Source organism: Pecten maximus, chromosome 11, assembly GCF_902652985.1.
Source record: "Pecten maximus chromosome 11, xPecMax1.1, whole genome shotgun sequence".
Classification (NCBI taxonomy): domain Eukaryota; kingdom Metazoa; phylum Mollusca; class Bivalvia; order Pectinida; family Pectinidae; genus Pecten; species Pecten maximus.
The window spans coordinates 9,318,216-9,341,304 of record NC_047025.1 but is presented as its reverse complement, the minus strand read 5'-3'; the positions used below and the strand labels follow the sequence as shown (position 1 = coordinate 9,341,304).

Below are 23,089 nucleotides of genomic sequence, written 5' to 3'. Positions count from 1 at the left end.
GTGTTTGTGTCTCCCTGGGTTTTTGTGTCTCCCTTGGTGTTTGTGTCTCCCTGGGTATTGGTGTCTCCCTGGGTGTTTGTGTCTCCCTGGGTGTTTGTGTCTCCCTGGGTGTTTGTGTCTCCCTGTGTTTTTGTGTCTCCCTGGGTGTTTGTGTCTCCCTTGGTGTTTGTGATCTCTTGGTGATTGTATCTCCCTGGGTGTTTGTGTCTCCCTGGATGATTGTGTCTCCCTGGGTGTTCGTGTCTCCATGAGTGTTTGTGTCTCCCTGGGTGTTTGTGTCTCCCTGGTTGTTTGTGTCTCCCTGGATGTTTGTGTCTCCCTGGGTGTTTGTGTCTCCATAAGTGTTTGTGTCTCCCTGGGACTTTGTGTCTCCCTTGGCGTTTGTGTCTCCCTTGGCGTTTGTGTCTCCCTTGGTGTTGTTTCTCCCTTGGTGTTTGTGTCTCCCTCGATGTTTGTGTCTCCCTGGGTTTGTGTGTCTCCCTGAATGTTTGTGTCTCCCTGGGTTTGTGTGTCTCCCTGGGACTTTGTGTCTCCCTGGGTGTTTGTGTCTCCCTTGGTGTTTGTGTCTCCCTGGGTGTTTTTGTCTCCCTGGGTATCGGTGTTTCCCGTGGTTGTGGTGTTTCCCTGGGTGATTGTGTCTCCCTGGGTGCTTGTGTCTCCCTGGGTATCGGTGTTTCCCGTGGTTGTGGTGTCTCCCTGGGTGATTGTGTTTCCCTGGGTGTTTTTGTCTCCCTGGGTATCGGTGTTTCCCGTGGTTGTGGTGTCTCCCTGGGTGATTGTGTCTCCCTGGGTGTTTTTGTCTCCCTGGGTATCGGTGTTTCCCGTGTGGTGTTTCCCTGGGTGATTGTGTCTCCCTGGGTGCTTGTGTCTCCCTGGGTATCGGTGTTTCCCGTGGTTGTGGTGTCTCCCTGGGTGATTGTGTTTCCCTGGGTGTTTGTGTCTCCCTGGGTATCGGTGTTTCCCGTGGTTGTGGTGTCTCCCTGGGTGATTGTGTCTCCCTGGGTGTTTTTGTCTCCCTGGGTATCGGTGTTTCCCGTGGTTGTGGTGTTTCCCTGGGTGATTGTGTCTCCCTGGGTGCTTGTGTCTCCCTTGGATCCGGTGTTTCCCTGGGTGATTGTGTCTTTCTTGGTAATGGTGTTTCCCATGGTTGTGGTGTCTCCCTGGGTGATTGTGTCTCTCTGGGTATTGGTGTTTCTCGTGGTTGTGGTGTCTCCCTGGGTGTTTGTGTCTCCCTGAGTGTTTTTGTTTCCCTGGGTGATTGTGTCTCCCTGGGTGTTTGTGTTTCCCGTGGTTGTGGTGTTTCCCTGGGTGTTTGTGTCTCCCTGAGTGTTTGCGTCTCCCAGTTTGTTGCGAGGTTGTTTCGGATTGCGTATGATCGCAACAGCTAAGGTCACGTGCTCATTTGAAGATGTACTCGATTAACAGGCTACTTTATTGTGCCTTTGAGTGATTTTGTGTTGTGTAGTTGGATACTGTCGAAGACACCCAACAGGACTATCCCCTCACATTATATTGAAAACAGGCGAACCAGGCGTCCTACTCCCAAAATGCCGAGCTCCTAGTCGGAGACTCCAACCAGGACTCCCCACCCGGTCACATTATATTGACAAAGGGCGAACCAGTCGTTCCACTTCAAAAATGGCTAGAATCTAGACACCAAACAGGACTCCCCACCCGGTCACATTATATTGACAAAGAGCAAACCAGTCGTTCCACTTCAAAAATGGCTAGAATCTAGACACCAAACAGGACTCCCCAACCGGTCACATTATATTGACAAAGAGCAAACCAGTCGTTCCACTTCAAAAATGGCTAGCTTTCTTTCGAAGACACCAACCAGGACTCCCCGCCCGGTCATATTATATTGAAAACGGGCATACCAGTCGTCCCACTCCTTGATATCTGTGCTTATCATCGAAGACACCCAACAGGACTTCAACGCATGTTACAACACCAATCTCTTGGACACTTTTTTGAAGAGGTAAATATTTTAGAAAAAGGTCATAAAAAATGTTAAAATGATGGTAGACGATGATAGGTGTCGTGTGTCAGTGTATTGGGGGTTCGGTGGAGAACAGGTACACATTGTACGTTTGCATACTTGTTTCTAGTATCTAGTGCTATGTATAAGATATAGAGGTTACACAACGAGTGGTTGTTGGATATGGAATTTACTTCACACGAGCAAGTTATTTTTTAAAAGTTACAAAAGACACGAGCTTGTGACCTGTTTCTACCACAATAAAAAAGGGAATCATGACCAAGTATAATTTCGCGTATGCAAATAAAGTGTACCGGGTACGTCCGTGACCCGGTGATGTGACGTCATTCGATTATTGATGACATCAATAACAATTTGCAGCTTGGGTCAAAGTTCGAATTCTTGACCAATCAAAAGATCGGAAGGTCATATACCACTAGTGGTATATAACATATATTTATCCAACAGTCGGCACATTTATACAATGGCTTGAGAGTGGAATAACACAGCGTATTGTGGTAGAAATATAAGATATTCAACTGATACAGCTGAGCAGTTTTGACAGAAACCTTTTGCAGGTCTTACGTGGTAGTTGATTCTCAGATTAAAAATACATTATATATACATGGATCTCTTTACTTTTACAGATGAAGATAAAAATGCTGAGATCAAGACAGAAAAAAATACCGTGAGTCCCCCTGCATGTCCCCACTGTCCCACGAAACATGTACACCTGTCCGTAACTCGTGTAAACGGAAAACATCATTTTGGCATTTTCGACTATTGCTTGTAATGAGCATTGTCACATGACAAATTAATGCTTTTGTAATAAAGTTTACAAACACACAGGTATCACGTTAGCAAACTGTAATGCCTCCCGTTATGATATTTTTGACGTTGTAAATGTGAACCATGACCATAGATTTTGAGTGTGTGCGATACTGTGCGAAGCAGGAGGCGAATTGTTCCGATAAGTTTATTTGACTCTTTAATTGACCAGAATGTTGAATGTTTACGTGTAACGGACACATGTACATATTTGGTTAATGTTGTCTATTTCTCATCTTTTCTTTACTTTATTTTTCTAAATTAAAGCGGGTTTTGATTGGCGAAATACAAAGAGAAGATTGCTGAAAGGTATGTATGTGTAAGTATGGCCGATTTATGTGAACCTCTGTACGATTTGACATGAGATAATAAATATATAGAAAAAATCTGTGTGTATGACGTCTCAGTTGAAGCGTAATATTTTCACATGGCACAGTGTAAGAAAACGCAGAGAAGATCACAGTAAGTACCCAGCATGCGTCCCACTGCCCACTTCCTGTTGTAAATAACATTTCCGGTTCCTGTCATCTTTTTCGGTTTGTTATGTTAACTGTTAATACTAATACAAGCATAACGTGGTAAAAATGAATTATTCGGCTGGTATTGTGAATGGTACATTTGATGACGTCACAGGTGAAGTGAAAGATGACGTCATAATAAGAGTCCAGGGGAGGAATAATACTAAGTTATTTACGTGGGCTTTGGAATTTAGTGTCAAGAAAACTCTGTTTTTGTCTGGGTTTTGTGAGAATTTCCTTTACAATATACATGATCAATGTGATTATAACAACTTCACGGCGAGGTGGTAAAACGGCCACCTCCTAATAAAACATATTGCGCACGACAGCCTGCTGATGACGTAGACTGGTGTCCTTCATATATGCAAATGAGGATGGAAAGACCATAGTGACCCTCTAATCAGTGTTTATTATAAGTTGCGAGATAATGACCTATCTCAGACTTATCCTCTTGTTTGAAATTTCATGATTGCCGTGGGAAAGTACTATATTACTGTTGTATGGCTATTCAAGAAAGACTGCAAAAATTGATAGAACATACAAATAATATATTTCAAAAAGCAAAAATAAATAAATAAATTAATTAATTAAAAATTAAAAATAAAAAAGTCAGAGAATTTTCTCTATGCCTTGCTGCGCTGTCGTTTTTTTTTTTTTCTTGCGTCATATATTTTGGTTTTGGTATGCAAAACTATAATGGATCGGTAGGTACATGCGGAAATACGGATTATCAAGTCATTCGGAATTTACAGAAAACAACAGGGCTGAACAATAAAACTGATGTGATATAGATGATGCCTGTCTGCAACATTCACGAAGGTACTAATATAATTCACTGTCATGACCTTAAAGAAAGCTTTGATCTATTTATAGCCATTGTAACCAGTCGTTTGAATTTTTTGTCATTTAACACCATTTCTGTTATAGCATTTGAGGATTATTCTATATACAATGTAGCAGTCGAACCTCGATAACCCGGGCCCTGCGGTAAAAGAAAAACTACCAGAAAGCAGGATTAGATGAAGGTGTTGGTGGATTTGATTATCGACACCCTCCTACATCACAACGTGTCCTTGGTCTTAAATGTTTATAATTAGAGTAAGTTAAATGTTGCCTGATGTAGGACCAGTGCCTTGCAAGAAGTTCTATATGCTTTCCCTTTGCATGATTCGTACGAGGTGACTAAATTTGGGATCGTAATTTCACTTCACTTCACTTTTTGCTTTTTTGTTGAGTTTTGCTCCTTGGGATTTTGCTATAGGTTCTTATCCCTGGTATTAAATGAAATGACATTAGTGGAAATCAATGACATGTAAAAAGCAATCCTAAATCCGTCTAAACGATAGATGAAATATGAAATATTCGATTTAGTGTATGATGTATTGTCAATGCAACTCTTTTTAAAATTGCTATTAATAAAACAAAATGTGGTTTTAATCAGATGTAAGCCATTTTCTCTGCCATTTTTGGTTCTTAAAACAAATAAAGGTTATGATAAAAAAAAAAAAATAAATAAATAAAAAAACGGAAATTAAAGAATAAATCCACAAAACATTAAAGACAATTGATATATAACACCTTTATTATCATTTTGTTTAACAAAACTATATCAAGTTTTACTGTTATACTCTATAAGTATATATATATATACGCTATATTAACACATAGTTGATTATGACTATGACACACAAACTAATGCAAACTAATCTACTGCATAAGACTACTCCATCGCTTTCCTACACAGTCCCATGGCAACAAAGAAGACCCTAATCTGCCAACTACCATCTTCCATGGTTCGTGTCGCTCTCAACAAACACTAGTCTCTCTCACCTTCTCAACATCTATCTAAAACTGAAATAACACTCTTGGCAAACCCGTCAGAGATCGTTTAAATCTAAATTGTTACATAACTTGTGTGTTGATGAAAGATGTATGTTTGCGATATTTGACCGTGAATTTAAGATTATCGCTGATATCAGTAACAGAAATATGCATATGTTTATGTTGATACTGGTTTATATAATTTTTTTCATATGAAAATATTTTTGATATTATATGCAGTATTTAATTAATTTTCGACTTTCTTCCAAATTAATTATTAACTCAAATCTAATAGTTTACACCGACTGTAGTGCAAGATATAAATTTGTGTAAAGTTTCACTCAGAATTCTGAAAAATAAAATGTTAATAATTGATTGTTAGTAATGATAAAATAAGAACACATTGAAGGACATATATCCCATTTGTACCTCGTGAGACCTTCCCTGCCGTTAACAATGTAATACATGACCTTGATTTGATGAATTCTTTCTTTTGTAGTCTTACACATTCAAGCCGTTCCTTATAAATACCCTGAAAAACTTGTCATTATTATCTTAACAGCCTGATGACCGCCCGTTTTCATGACAAATGTCCATATCTTATATTCTCCCATTCCCATGACCTTGATATCTTATACAATCCCATTGCCATAGACACACAATTGCCAAGGCAACTGTCGATACCTTATACCCTTCCATTCGTATGGAGACACCATTAAGCCCTGACGGCTATTATTTCATTCCCATGTCCATTACCATGACAACTGTCAACAACTTGTATCTGCCATTGACCTGGACACACCATTGCCCTGAGGCTGTTCTCACTCCCATGTCCATTACCATGACTACTGTCAATAACTTGTACCCTGCCATTGGTATGGACACATTTCCCTGACGGCTGTCCAAATCTAACACTCTCTCATTCCCACGGACACGCCCATTGCCCAGACAAATGTCAATACATTGTACCCTGCCATTGGTATGGACACAACATTTCCATGACGGCTGTCCAAATCTAACACTCATTCCCATGGACACGCCCATTGCCCAGACAACTGTAGATAACCTGTACACTCTCATTTGCATGACAGTTGTCAATACGCGATGTCTTTCCTCTGCATACCATATGCTTTGATATGTAATTGGTTTGTTTTCCGACATATTTATATACATGATAATACACATGTCAAGCGTTAATCCTCTATTCTTAGACAGAAGAAAGTCTCTGATCTTAAAAATTAGTAAAATTCTTCGTTCTTTTTGCATTTTCTTTTGCGTAACACATCGTTACCGAGTCGCATACTTGTTAATGCATATTTTCCACCAGTCCGGACGTTCCGATATTCTTTTTGTCTCTGTACACTTTTTCCCTATATTAATTTTCGCCTTGTGCACTAATGTCTTTTCCAGTTCTAATAACACCATTGTAGGAGCTCTAATAGGTTGATAGAGATATATTTTGTATTTATGTGTTATTTGAGTTGTCTCCCTTGAAAATAATCCATCTTCATCCATCAATCATGGTGTATAACCCGCCCCGACCCAGCGATATTCACTGTTGCTTTCCGTTCATTTGCCATCTATTTACGTTGGTTATTGTTTAAAGCCTAAAACATGTTTCTCGAAATTTGTGGTAACGTGAGGCTTAATATTTTTTTCTTCTACTAGTTCCTCTTCCGGGAAGAATGCCGGAACTTCCGGTTTCCAGTCTATAATATGGAAGTACTTTACAATGGCGACTAATGGAATCCAAAGAACAGAGGACATGACCAGCAAAAAGGCAACAAGCAAGCACCACCATGGCAACGGTACGGTCACTGTGAAACCCTACAAAATACATCAAAATATGTGAATTTATAGGATAAACGATTTCATCACAAATTGATGACCACTGTAGTTAACGCTATAAAAATGATATAATACTACAACATTTAACAGGTTAGTAGTTCTCATTATGTTAGTGATACTTCAGTTAGTTTGATCTTCAATAATATCATCTATATTTTAAAATACGTCGAATGTCCATTTTTAGAAATACCTTCCCAGCGTCCCATATATCGTATGATAATCCAGTCGAAAACATCTCTACGATGCTGGCAAGGAATATGACAATCATAGCTAGTGGACCTATATACTTCCAGCATATCAAAAAGAAATAATTAGGTCTTGTGCCAATCATCATCTCAATATCGTATGACATCCTGAAAAATAAAAATAAGCAAATAAATAAAAATATTGTTTAAATATGATAAAGATATATATTGTTAAAGGGACTAAATGGTTAGATTTCAATAATTTCTTCATGCATTGTGCACTTTTGAAATTTATAATTAACATAAAGTGCATAACTTTTTACATCATTTTAAATCTTATACCCTTTTTGATATATTATTTAAGAGAAAATCTAGCCATTTAGTCCCTTTAAACAGCATTAGAGAGCAGTTGCTACAAATGAATTTGAGATAAATAGAAAGATTACAAGGCAAAAGGTCATAACCTTTGATATCTTACAGAATACTAAACAGGTGTGTTTCTTTTCTTCCTGTGCCAAATATTTTATGTTTATATACAAATTATATTATATATTTATATATAGATTATATTATATATTCATATATAAATCATAAATTTATATATAAATTCTATAATATAGATTATATGATACATTTATATATAAATTATATTATTCATTTTTATATAAATGATATGAAATATTTATATATAAACAGTAGAATGGCCTAAGATAAAAAAAAGAAAAAAAGAGAGACAGGCACTAATGGAAAAGAAAATTTGTCATTATATTGTTATTGACATGTTTAAATTTCAACAATCATCTCAGAATTTTACCGTCAATAGATAATCGGGGTCCTTGTCTGTGGCTTGATTGATAATGCCTATCACCTTTCTAGGAAAGGTTAATAATTTTTGCTGTTGTCTAGGGATATGAAGAAACAGACAGTGACACAATAAAAGTAACACAATGGGGTCCAAATAAAGAAATTCTGATTATTTACTTGGGCCTAAATGTCCATACTTGTATTACAAACGTTCATTGTGATATTGTACGCGATCCCATCATTTCATAAAACTATAATTCCAAAGACTACAAGATCGTGTCACATTACAGGAAAACCGTACAGGATGTTTTTCTCAAAAGATTATGGTTTTCATTGTTTGTTTGTGCTTCGAATTAATTCAAGAACCGCTTCATTTTAACCGTCGAAAAATAAAACTTTAACAAAACGAGGAGTAATGGTATAGTTATATTCTGTATTAGCTCTAAATATACCCAGCGAATATTGATATGCTTTGTATACACATAACTGTATATAAGTGTTTACTACTGTAATTTATCATCGTGAATTCTGTTCAACAGGGACAACTGCGAAAAATGCTTTAAAAGATTCGTAATTTTCATAGGTACTGCTCAACAGTATTAAGCATTCATTTGCTATGTATTCATCTGTTGGGCCAGCATGTATGTGATATATTTACTGGTCAAGGCCGTATGTATAGGTATATACCTAATGATCGAGGTCGTACTGTTTAAAGGATCTTGAATGAGTTTCAATTTCAAATAATTATTTTTTCTTTGTTTTCATGGTAAATACTCAAATGTGATTGGTCGAAAAATTCTTTTCATTCTTCTATGAAAGAAATTCCGAGAATGGCGCGAAAATTGTGACGTCACAATACGACAACTGACGTTGCGTATTGATTTGAGAAAAAGAATCCCATTTAAAACCAGTAAAATTGTACATAAATCATGTTTTAAATTAGAAAATCATTTTCAAAAATTGATTATAAGCGTTGATGTCAATTATTTTTTAGTTTCATCGGGGTATGAAACAAATTTTGGTTGCAAACTTCTGTAACAATCTGCTTCGCGGATTCATACAGTTTGCAAACAAAATTTGCTTCATATCCCGATGAGACTAAAAAAATGACATAAATGCTTAAATGATATTTTATGAAACGAATCTAAGCTGCTTATATTTTTGGGAGCCTTGTCTTTCATATAAAGGTTTTATCTCATAACCCAGAAAAAAGACTTTGGTGGGTTTAAAAGTAAAAATGCGAAGACAAATAAAACAGAAGTAGTCATTTTGTTACGCCAATTTTCGATAAATGAAGTACGTCATTGTCAATAATATGACGTCATAATCGATTTACGACGGGCGCAGCCAATCAAAACACGCTGAAGTGTACACAATTGATACAAATAGGGCAACACAACGATAAATGGGTCATACTTACTGATCGAGCCCGTATATATGGGAGACAGCTACACACTCGATAAAGGCAATGATAAGAAGGGGAATGTTTGCTGAGAATGAATCGAATAGGTAGAATACATATGAGCCCGTAGATGTGGAGAAGCACAGCGCAATGACGAATGATATAAGACACACCACACCTGTAAAAACAAAAGGTGTACAAATCAATACGTAATAAAGTCAAGGAACATACCAATTACTACAGTGAAAACATTACTAACACGAAATAACGTTATAAGAATTGATTGTAAAAACACAGTATATTAAAATCTATGTATTTGGCTCAACCTGATTCATTTTAAAATTCTGTAACAAATTCCGTATATAACCGACTATTTCAATTTTGTGTATATCTACCATCGTATCTACCAAGTCATTCGAACGTACAGAAACTTTGGTTTGGTTTGGTTTGTTTTGTTTAACGTCCTATTAACAGTTAAGGTCATTTAAGGACGGCCTCCCGTGCGTGCGACATGCATGCGTGTGGTGAGTTTGTATGTGTGTTTTGGGAGGCTGCGGTATGTTCGTGTTAAGTCTCCTTGTGATAGGCCGGAACGTTAGCCGATTTATAGTGCTACCTCACTGAAGCATACTGCCGAAGACACCCAGCAGGACACCACACCCGGTCACATTATACTGACAACGGGCGAACCAGTCGTCCCACACCTTGTATGCTGAGCGCTAAGCAGGAGCAGCAACTACCATTTTTAAAGACTCTGGTATGTCTCGGCCAGGGGACAGAACCCAAAGCCTTCCTCACAGGGGCGAACGCTCAACTAAAGGCCAAAAGTGAGGCAGTGTCTAGGGAGACGTTAGGAAGAATACAGTTCTTGAGAAAGAAGAGAAAAAATAAGATCCCAAATTTAGTCGCCTCTTACGATCATGCAATGGGGGCAGCAGGTACAATTCTTACGCCCTACCTGCAGGGCTCGCGTACAGAAACTATTTACCGTTCAACAAAAAACAAAACAAAAACAAATACAAAATTATTTTTTTAATATGTTTTTAAATAGATGCGGCTGTGATATATGTGTGTTTTGGCATCAGAAAGTGTTAGAACGTGTATGTTTTAGTGTAAATCTTCATCAAAATATGTAAAATATTCGGTACAAAAATTATATTATTCTGATGTATTTCGCTGTTATTTCTGATATGTTTACTATCTTATATCTTATAATTGTTCACAGAAAGGAGGCTAGAAAAGAAAAGAAAAATCTGCTTAGGTGAAGGAACCCTGAAAAAGTTCAAATTATCGACTTGAATCAATCATTTGAGTAAACAAGAATAAGTTTACGGTAGATGAAGTGAATTTTACAAATCAATATCTAATACAAGATAATATTAGACTGATCATACCACACATAATTTCCCTGCGAACTCCTGGGAAAAGCATCATGTCGTTAATGGAGGTTAGAGCGCCCTCTAGTGTTCCGAACATGCTGTCCAGACCGAGCGTGAAAAGCATAAGAAAAAAGAGGATAGACCAAAGCTGTGCCACTGGAAACTGGTTGATTGCTTCTGTAAAGGCTATGAACGCCAGACCTGTCCCAGAACCGGACTGTAAAGAAATCAAGTACGAATGATTATTTTCAGACGATGAAGGATAAAGATAGGCATATTAATAACATTTTATCAAAAGCTTAAGCCATAAGACACTACTAATTAATGATGTCGCAATCCCACGGAGTGAGGGAATTAATAGATAATTCATTAATAATGAAGCATTTCCAACGGTCATTTAATAGGTATTATTTCTTCACCACGATAATAAGACAGTAAATCTGTACACATCATTCTGGATTATCCCTCTTCACCGCCACTCATTTTGAAAATGAAAAATCACGTAAAGAATGATAGTTACCATTTAAAATGAGTTTGTTTTACTTTATCAGCAGAGAAAAAAACAACGTCCTTCATTACAGGACTACGGACTATGGGCCCGGAATAAGTTCGGCATATTTTATTCAGCAACACGAATATTGGTAGAGCTTTAATCGTAACTGTAAAGAGAGATAATTACAACTTCTTTTACAGTTGGCATCTTTTTAGGACTTACTTCCCTTACAACAGACGTCTTGCATATCGTATTTCTAAATTATAATGTTTCGATATTCTAACTCTAAATTTGTTTTGAAAGGTGATATCTTATGTCTTTAGGACAATCGTCTATAAGAATTGTTTTTTCAATTTTCAAAAATATGCTTTTATATCTGTAACAGAGCGCCTCATCAATCTTATCTAAATCACTGCCTCCACTAGGGTAGAACCCGGGACCTCTGGCTTACTAGTCTTTCGCTCAACTGATCGAGCTTAAGAGATCTCTCGAGCCAATCGGTATAGTGCGGCTAGTATTTGCCAGGGTTTCACATCATTTATAACTGTTAAATAACATTAAATGAACCGTTGACGTACATTTTATGTAGTGCTCACCTCAACAAGAATAGTTTTGAAGTCACAAGTATGATTGACGTGGGAGTGTCCATTGGTGATAACGTCAGTACCGTTGCCATACTTTTCGAGACATTCCTCATATGCTATTGTAGCCTTGAATCCTGGAACAAAAAGCAGTCGAGGGTGATATATTCACCGAATCCGTCTATTTATTCATTTCCTTTTGAAAAAAAATCGTTTTAAATCCGTTTTAAACCAATGTAATAAAACAACGGGTCAAAATATCAAAACTAAACAGATTTGCAAGGAGACCCTTAAATAGATTACATATGTACCATATCGACCATATGTCCCGGAAGGATAAGCGTCTTTTGCTTTAGATATATAATTCATCATAACATATATTAATGCATTAGCAGAATTCATCGAATTCTAACTCAATAATCTCGATCATATTTCTTTATATATATTGTCTTGTATTTATCCATTCACACCTAGGGGCCCCGCGCTTTGCAATCGAACGGTAAATCCATTTCCTGTTTTTATTGTCTATTTCATAATACCAACATTATCCTGCTATGGATTCTAGACATAAACAGTAGTCGATGAGTTTGTATAATTATTTACTAATTGCTAGTTTTAATAGGTGTCTCATTTAAATGAAGACACAAAAAATTGTACAGTTGAATATCAATGCTGCTTAACAGCAAGAACCACTTTACAGGCCTGTCATACCTAGAGTATGGAAGTATTAAAATTCATTCTCGAGTAGCGTGTACATACTATGTGATCACGAATTAAGGCAGAACAAGAAGCACAACTACATGTATATCTTTATCATAGAGATACGATAGTGTATCCTGTTTACTAGCCATTTGTCTGTTAAAGGGGACAGTACATTTCGTACTAGTCGCCAAAGCGTAATGTATATGATATATGAGTTAATAGATTATTTTGTCTTGTCGCTTAATTACTCTATCCATATATCATATGTTGTGAATAGTACTACAAATAGTTGGAACTCTTTTGTATGAAAAGTAGGGAAAGGTGAATTAAACGGAAATACGTTATTTAGCAAGGGTGACAATTAAATTTATGTGATACTGTATACTTATAAGCCACTCAATGAAATCCCCTATGACAGTACTAGTATTTCAGAGAAAATTACTAGCAATAAACTATGTATTTTTAAATGTATATGTATCATGTACGTTTAACAGACGACAGCAAATTTTTTTTGGGAAAACCACAGCTATATAAATCAACAAGCGTTGTTTGAGTATTAGCCATACTCGCAATTATTATATCAATAATGTCAATGACTTACCGAGTATGGAGAACACGACGGTTGCAGTGAATATTGAAGTGAAGAAATCGCAGATGGTTACAAAATAGGCCTGTTTTGCGAAGTTGTTTCTGACAGGGTTATAGGAGGAAAGGGCGATCAGGCAGCCAAATGCCAGACCGAACGAATAGAAGATTTGAGTGGCAGCGTCTAGCCAAACCTTGGGGTCGAGAAGAGACTTCCACTGAAAAATATTATATTCAACACTCTAGCTATGTGAAACAGGGGATACATTATATACTTTATCAAGAGGACAGGGATTAATATAAGCTTTCAGCTTGTTTTCCAATCCTCATTTTATATATATTAAAAAACTGTAGTATGTACTTGATAGAAAAATTAAATATTATTTAAACCAAGAAGATCGATTGCAATCGTGATTTGCTTTCAATTTTCCCCGAAAAATCTGAGATACGTATAGATCAGAATTCTTACGTGATTTGATAACATAAAAATAAATATGGAAATACACTAATAATATGGAAATACACTAATAATTACTAATGAAAAAGGTGAATATTCAGGTTTAAAAATAAACTACATACCTCTGGGACGAAGAGATGCCACAAACCTCGCTCAAATCCGCGAAGTGTGATACCTCTGAAGAAAAATATAACGAGCACCAAATATGGAAATGTTGCTGTGACGTACACCACCTGAAAGTAGAGGTCGGGGTTTATCATTTAATTTCATCTTTGAGACGAACCGTCAAGGGGTCTCTTAATAAATGATCAGGGTTACATATTCATTGAATGGTCGTCATATTGTAGTAATTGTCAATATGAAAGCAATCATACTTCCTGGAATATCCTTGTGTCGTCAATTTCATCAAAATAATAAAATGATTTCTTGTATGTTTATAGCCTGAAGGATTTCATGAAAATCAGAATCATCTGAATGAATGACATAAAGCATAAACTATCTGAGGTGACATTTTAAAGCGCCAACTTGACATAGATCAATAGACGCAAAAATGATATCATATCATTGACATGTGACTAGAATGTATGTATATTTATATGAAAACAATCTTGATTAATACATAGTTAATGTGAAACCACAATGCAATATATATTAATATAGATAAAAAAAAAATGAAGGTTCTTAGTATTAATTTTTTTAGAGATATTGATAAATGCGTATTGTGCGATATCTAATGCAAGATATAAATAAATAATAGTGGTAAAGTAACAAATCAACCCCTGCCGTCCACAGAACGAAGTACAGTCCCTTGATACCTAGGTCCTTACGTCAAAGCATATAAACTGATACTAGCCACGTATATCAAATAAATTCCTGGGCATGATGAGACGACCACAGTCAACCATGATAACGAAATTTGATACAATTCCGCCCCTGAGAATAACAAAACAACGGGACCAGAGCATTGTTAGCATTAACTGAAATAATATAAATTACTGAACTGCGAAAATCATTAAAACAAACCTTGTTTTTGGCATTTATATTGTTTCCATAGTACTTACCTTTCCTGATGATTTGATTCCTTTGATGAGACACAGGTAAACAATGGTCCAGCATACCAACAGTGACAAGGCCAGCTTCCAGTTGATGACGCTAGGTGATTCTACAGAGGGCGCTATGTCTAATGTTTGTCTGTACCAAAAATAGGAGGTGGACCCACTTTTCTTAGGAGAGAAAGAAACAATATAAACTGATACAAAGAAAGCTTGTTACAGAGTGGTACATGTTGAACATGGTACAAAAGGACATTGAAGGCAATACATGTCATTCAACATAGGGATACACTGAAACAAAAAAGTAGTCAATTTAGTCCAGTAAAATTGATTTAGAATTTTGTGATACGCGAGGTGTAGAATTTTTGCGAAACATACAGTAAGATATAAGAATTAATGATATCTAATATATATTTATTGTTAAAATGTTATTTAACTGTTAGAACACCATAGCGAGATTGAGTCTTCAAAAAATGTGATGTAACCAAATGATAAAGGTCAAACATTGTATTTTAATTTTGTATCTCTAGGACATATTACCAGGATTGGAACTATGTGTTTATTCAGTAGTCTTGTGTACATTGTATTTTCTCAGATTTATGCCCCAAACATCAAATTCGCTAACGACATGTTACTTAGAATTGAATTCCTCCCATTTTCATCGTTTGTTTTCGTCAATTTCGCTTTATTATAATCACATTAATAATATGGAAATATCTTTCATACCAATACAATACTTTAAATATAATTCGGTAAAGTTCAATATTAACCATGATATCAAACATCAGCACGCCACTGTTTTTTATATTATAAAATTTAAATATGAGTTAAAGTATTAATTCAAAATGACCTTTCCTAAGCGCCAGGAACGAAGAAAAAAAAGATCATCCGATTCGTAGTTAACGAAAGAAAATCATAAAATGCATTTTTTTCGCAGGTTAACGAAGAAAGAACAAAAAGTCATCTGATCAATAAAGTTGTTTGCCAAGTATCGTTTAAAGTTATCTGACCCATTAGTTGGATTTCACCAGAAAAAGCAGTGTAGATATTATATAGAAATGTTGACAACAGATCATATCTCCATGCACTAAGAAATTGACGTCACATTGTTTTAACGAGGCAAACAATATACGACCTTGACATCCAACAAATACATGTATTTATTGATCAGTGCTATTGGAGCACTATCAGAACGTCTTGGTTCTACATTGCCTTGTTATCGACGGTCATTTAACTACAAACATTTCATAAATAATCAATCTTGGAACTCATCACAAAACCATTACCAATAGTCATATACGATATATGTCAAATGTCCAATTTCAAAATATCATCGCATAAATCAACATTTTGTCACAAAAGTTCAATGAATACAATAGTATAAAATGTCAAAAGTAATTCTTTCAAATTGGATTTCCTCCATCATTTCACGAGATACGAAAGTGTTTCATAATTTAATTGTATAGACAATTGTCGCACAATTTCATCACATAATGAATGCCACACAATTTCATCACATAATGAATGCCACACATTTCATCATAAATTGTATATTCAATGCCACACAATTTCATCATATAACAAATGCAACATAATCTCATCATATAATGAATGCCACATAATCTCATCACAAAATGAAGGCCAAACACTTTCATCATATAATGAATTATACACAATTTCATGAACACGTATCGAATACCTCAAAAAGCCTTGCAACGATATCAACATACTTTGATTTCAACAAATAACACTTCATGTCACAAGATTCAACAAAAAGTCACATTATTGCACGTGATTATAATTTTCTCATTTTATTTTTTCACGTAATATCTTCATCTTACACCATTCCACCACGTAATCGCTCTTGAAAGAAGATTTCATTAATAACCTGAATGATATAATTCTTTATAACGGTATTAATTGTAACAAACAAAAACAATAGATTACAAATTCTGACTAAAAATAGCAATGAAACGTGGGCAAAATACAACCAGAAATCTAAATTTTCATGGAGACCCAAGTTCCATAAAAAAAGGCAAGCAACATTCCGACACACATCCTAATGCCCATGTATGGTATTTTAAAAGGAACACATAATAATTAAAACAAAAAAACAAAAAAAACAAACAAACCTTAAAGCTCATTTGTTCTCTAAGAAAAGTATGCAACAAGTTTCAAAATATCCGGTTGAAAGTTTAAATTAGGGTATCACAATTGTTATATTGTCCTCACAGGTGATATCACAAATTAGAAGTTGATTTGATAAGTTGCTCCTAAAAGAATAATAAAAAATAACAGAATGAATTAACACGTGCTGATCAATGACAATAGGTTTAAACAGAAGTGTTTCATTAAAGGGGCATGGCTCCAAAGAAATGGGAAAAAAATTGTATGAAAAGGTCAAATTCAAAGTAACTTTTGTCCTTTTTATGAAATAAAGAGTAAGTAGCGTTACTCCGGACAAGTTTTATTGGAGGACATAATTAAAGGGCCACAACTCTAGAAAATCATCAAAATGCAAAACTATGAATCGGAAAGGCACACCAAGTGTACTGAATGATTTTGTTCACCACGTTTTAGAAAATCGATTCGGGCGATTTCACAGAATGATTTATTGTAACTCCCCCATCCGCACGAAAACAATTATTTCGGAGGATGTGACTACATATACGGCAACATTATTAACACAAGCGTGATGTTGTGGATGTTTCATGTACTATATATGTCAAGTATAACTTGTTTATAGCATTTTCTAAAATGTTGTTTTGTAAAATCATAACATCAAACTAGCCCCGAACGTATCTTTATAGCTCGTACAAGAATAGTTATTTATAAATTTCAACATGGTTCATCGGTATGCTATGGAGCAGAAATGGCATTTAACAATTTTTGCTGACATCAAAATCTGCAGGACAATCTAAGTTTAGTATTTGATGCAGTGTTTATAAAGCGAAATGCATTAAATTATGTTTTATACAATATTTAATGCAGTAGAGAATAAATCTATTCCACCTGACTCATTCTCCGGGCATACACCCTGTATATCTCATTTGATTGCGATATATTTTACAGTGTATACAATTATTTTTGGTGATTAACGTCCTCGAATCAGCCAGGGTCATACAAGGATAGGTGTCAAAGGTACACCTATAAAATAAAACAAAGTACAGAAACAGTATTGAGGAAACAGGACAGAATTTAGATCGGCACGATGGGGGATGATGATATATTACGTCATTTCAATGTCCACTTTATAAAAGACATGAAAGATAGTCCCCGATTACTCAGGGGTCCCACTTTTAGTCGGCTGTTAGGATCAACATACAGTGTGATACAGATGGCCTTAATATAGGGCTCGCCAATGTCCACTGAACAGGTGACATAGGCAGAACCACTTCCGGCCAAGCAGAGAGGCGTCACGATCAGTCACTTCTTACAACGTGCTGTGAGATACAGCAGGTATATCCCCCCGCTCCTCAGTCAGTTTTCAGCTATATATAATATAATTAAAATTATTCATAATCAAAATAAATATAATTAATGTGATAACATATTCTTACAATAGTCATGACAGATCCACTCGTGAATCCTCATTTTAACTACTTTATAGCATTTGTAATGAACTACAACTTGTAATTGCGAGGTTTTAATGCAAACGGAAAATAAAAACTAAACCGAAACGCTTTCTTAGTGTTAAATATATCCTTAACTAACCAGTACAGAAATGTAATGCTTTTAAATAACAAACCGTCAGATTAAGAATGCTATTTATTATCCCCTCGCGACGAAAGTCGGGGAGGGGATATAGCGTTCCGTTCGTACGTACGTACGTATGTTCACTTTTTGTCAGTACTCTTGCGACTTCATTTTTGAACGGATTCTGACCAAACTTCATATATGGGTCCAGCATGGGAATACCTCGAACGAGTTTGTGTTTCAGGGTGCCAAGGTTACGGTCAAGGTCACCGTTACTATTTATAGAAAATCTTTGTCAGCACTCTTGCAACTTCATTTCTGAACGGATCCTGACCAAACTTCATATATGGGTCCAGCATGGGAACACCTCGAAAGAGTTCCTGTTTCAGGGTGCCAAGGTCAAGGGGCAAGGTCAGCGTTACTATTTATAGAAAATCTTTGTCAGCGCTCTTGCGATATATGGGTCCAGCATGGGAATACCTCGAATTAATTATTAATTATAATAACTATCAGGAAATGAAGTTGCTAGTGTGATGCGTAACCAGATACTGTTGAATGCATAACAATATATACCAATTTATCTGGCAATGAGCCCATGCCTGATAATAAGCCCATCCATGTCTATTGCAGTTCAGTGCAAATGGCAACTGATGTTATTTCAATGTCCTGCAATAACCCCCCCCCCCCCCCCCATTTTGCGTCAGAGTTTATGTGTTAGCACGCGAGGGGATTTGTATCGTTTGCGATGCCTTGTTGAAAAATATTTAACATTGTGATAATTAAACCACTATCTGAGTTTCCTACATTCTTTTGACTCATAAATTGAAATAGAAACTGCATGTTCAACAGTAGTCTCTATAGACATTGACAAGTAGATCGACTTTTTAATAAAATATCAGAATTGACACTAACATCACTTTCCTGAAGTAGGACTTGTGGTAAAAAAAAGTTTAATTCGATAGCTAATTCCGTTTTTTTTTACAGCGGATCCTTTACGATATTAAATTCTGTGTATTCCGCACTTGCACTTCAATCGGCCGGATCCCCATCTGGGGATAATGAAGTGATGACACAAAATTAAATTGCTGATGGGGAATGATACTTTTTTATTATTCATTACACATTTACAAAAAACGCTAAATTCCTATCCTGGTAATGCTATTGAATGATCACAATGAAAACTTCTTTATCAATTAGCACTTCATTTATAACTCTTGTATTTGAAGACAAAGATGTTGTTTTGGGTTAAACGTCCTCACAACAGCCATGGTCATATAAGGATGGGCGTCTAAGAGACTCCAAGTGTAAATTAAAAACCAAATTGATGGCATATTGAGAAAGGAAATATTTCAGATATCGGGTGTTGTTAGGGGGTGGGGGGGGGAAGATCTGTTTTGGTTTCTGCAATGTCCCCTAAATAGACATAGACGTCACATGTTTGCGCCATTCTCGGAATTTCTTTCATAGAAGAAGGAAAAGAATTTTTCGACCAATCACATTTGAGTATTTAATGAAAACAAAGAAAAAATAATTATTGTCCAATGAAGAGTAGACAAAGGAACCACCTGCAGAGGGTGGAAAGGGTGTGTGTGTGTGTGTTGTAAGCAGAATCTGACGAATGAGGACTATGATCGACCAGTGACTTTTGGCGTTCACCTTTTTTAAGAACTACTTATCTAGTACATACCATACACACTCGTAAGCGCTTGTCCGTAATTCTGTAAGCTTAAAGGTCCTTAAGATGTTTGAAATTATGTTACTGTCCTAATTAATATGTACAGTGGACCCTCGATAATCCGAACACCTTCGTTCCCAGCCCAAACCGTCCGGATTACGAGTTTTCCGGACTACCGAATTTCGTCTACCAGGTCAAAAAAAATTGTTGTGTAAGAGTTATCTCCCTTGACTCTATACAATACGGGACGTTTTAATGACGTTTCATAAACACGTCTAATTGTCAGTCTTTTTAAAAAATAAATATACTTATGTTCTTGATATGATTCTTGTTTTCTTTTATTTTGTAGAAACTAAAAAATAAACAATGTTTTTAAAAGAACATGTGAAGTGAAAGTTGTTTTATTTATAGCGGACATATGTGACCTACAAACAACACACATGGGTTACGTCCCAGAGGTTCACAAACGAGTAGAAATTACATACGTTAAATACCTGAAATGAAAGACCCACTATGTACAATGTACGTTTTTTACGTAAATTATGAACCTGAAATGAAAGACCCGGTAAATGTACCATGTGTGTAATTAATAACATGCATCTTTCAATGAGTCGTCATTACACGTAACGGTGTTACAAGCCGATATCCTTGTTTACCCAATACAATTGTTAGTGATGTTAATTACCGATAATAAATTTATTACATGCATTTGTGATTGATTAAGTATCGTATCACATACTGTATGTTAGTGAATTAATTATTGCTAACTACGAAATAGCACTATGTAAAATAACTATAATAGATATTGTACGTCAAGTTGATAAAAGCAAGACCAGTCTACACTATAAAACCCTTTAATACTGAAGCATTTAGGTCGATCGTAAAGAAAAGCAATGTACCGTTATAAAAGAGCTACATTGTAACACAGGTAAACACCCGGGGCTATGACCTGGCAGCGGTCGCTATGACTACGCACAATGTCAAGCGATAGTCTGTACAGCTGTCGACACGGGTGACTTGCCCGACATTTTTCTCTCCTCGTGGTGAAAAAATCGTCCGGATTATCGGGGGAAATTTACTAATGAAAAGTACTTTCCGTTCCCAAAATGGGCTTCCGGAATCGGAAACCGAATTTCCGGACTGGTGAGTACAAATAACGTTACGGAAATCCGTTCCCGTGCTATTCCGTCCGGACTGCGAGTTTTCCGGACTATCGGCGTCCGGATTATTGCGGGTCCACTGTATAGGCAATTTATCCCGTTCAGTATTATTTTTACATGTCCATTTTTGACAATTCAATATCATATTTTGTTAGACAGTGTTTGTTATTAATTGAATTGACTTTTCAAGTTTTAGGTCGGTTCGAGCAAAATTTCGTACAAAAACACACAAGCTTTTACCTGTCATACAGGTAAATTGTTGCAAACACCGTTGAAAGAAAATATAATCGACGAAGATTAAAAAAAGAAGTTGTCTATTCCGAACAGAATAAGTCAGGGAATGAAAGAAATGATATTTTGAGAAGGCGTACAAAACAATTTTTGTCAAACTGTCACAAATGTATAGTTGGACAATTTTATGAATAATAGCATAGCTGAACCTTTATTTTTTCAATCAGCTCAAACGAAAAAAGAATTGGATCCTCTTTTTAATCTTTGCTAGTTTCCATGCCATGGGTGTGGTATTGACGGGAAGTTAACAACTTGTTCTTTCCAAGGAAAATATAACACATCAGTTTTATCTTGCATAACAGAAAAATGAGTAATAAGTATCGCCACCGTTACCCTTAGGTTTCATTTCAAATTACATTTTGATTACATTCTTTCGCTTTTTATACGATCTAATATTCTGATCGTTAAAGGCGAAGGACTCCATTTGTGTTAAAATATTGTGATGAGTGAAGAAATAACAGGTCAAATAAATGAAAATCAATGTTATCAAGATATGTCGTTATTGCAATAATAGCAAAATCAATCTGAGGGACTACAATATTCAAAGGCACAATTATAATTTTACGTTATTTTTTATATTTTATTATAAAATTACAATAAAGGACTGTTTGTGCTTTCGAGTTTTCTTAATTTCGTAAAATAATGATAATATTAATTACAAAATAAAAAGAAAAATAGTTATTTTTTTCATGAAGTTATGAAAATGCCTATTTTTTTCCATTTGATTGCATTTCGATATAATCAACAACGAGATTTTACTTTTCCGCGAAAGAACAAAAATTAAACAAATTAGAAATAAAATCTTTACAGAATGTAGGAGACCCCATATAGGGATTCGGATACACACCTAGAAATTCGGATACATACCTAGAAATTCGTATACACACCTAGAAATTCGGATACACACCTGAAAATTCGGATACACACCTGAAAATTCGGATACACACCTGAAAATTTGGATACACTCCTGGAAATTCGGATACACATCTAGAAATTCGGATACACACCTGAAAATTCGGATACACACCTGAAAATTCAGATACACACCTGGAATTTCCGATACACCTAGAAATTCGGATATACACCTTGAAATTCAGATACACACCTGAAAATTTGGATACACACCTGGAAATTCGGATGCACACCTGAAAATTTGGATACATGCCTGGAAATTCGGATACACACCTAGAAATTCGGATACATACCTGACATTCAGCGTTTATCACAGTGACGTTGCCTTCAGTTGTGGATGGACAAACTGACCAGGGGAGGGGGCTTTGAAAACTCTGTACTAGGTAGATACAACACCACGCCATTATGGTGTTGTAGTACAGGGCAAGGTTGATGGACACTCCGGCGGATGCCAAACCTAGACCCTGTAGAAGTGGCGAGACTTGATTCCAGGCCCCGACTGCCCCCTTCCGGAGGCGCTGACCAATGGCTAACTCGAGGTAGAACAAGGGGATACCCTCAATTACTAACATGATGGCGTAAGGGATGAGGAACGCACCTGAAGAGGAAGAAAAATATATTTTATTTACTGATTTAAGTGTTCAAAGTACAATATTGGGAGACGTTCCAAACCGACAAGCATTGGAAAGTCCTACTTCGCAATTCTTGTCTACGTTGAA

At 36.1% G+C, this 23,089-nt stretch overlaps 1 protein-coding gene across 1 annotated transcript in view; it reads right to left on the bottom strand.

The window, feature by feature from the left end:
• Positions 1-4,888: 4,888 nt before the first annotated feature.
• Positions 4,889-23,089, bottom strand: part of LOC117337929 (sodium-dependent neutral amino acid transporter B(0)AT3-like) — a 69,535-nt gene continuing 51,334 nt past the window's right edge. The window contains exons 2-10 of the mRNA XM_033899077.1: positions 22,664-22,968; positions 14,646-14,807; positions 13,707-13,817; positions 13,144-13,345; positions 11,856-11,977; positions 10,782-10,983; positions 9,406-9,565; positions 7,187-7,349; positions 4,889-6,975 (exon numbers count right to left, since the gene is read on the bottom strand). Coding sequence (XP_033754968.1) covers positions 6,742-6,975; positions 7,187-7,349; positions 9,406-9,565; positions 10,782-10,983; positions 11,856-11,977; positions 13,144-13,345; positions 13,707-13,817; positions 14,646-14,807; positions 22,664-22,968 — 1,661 coding nt within the window. The 3' untranslated portion in view covers positions 4,889-6,741. The remainder of the gene's footprint in view (positions 6,976-7,186; positions 7,350-9,405; positions 9,566-10,781; positions 10,984-11,855; positions 11,978-13,143; positions 13,346-13,706; positions 13,818-14,645; positions 14,808-22,663; positions 22,969-23,089) is intronic.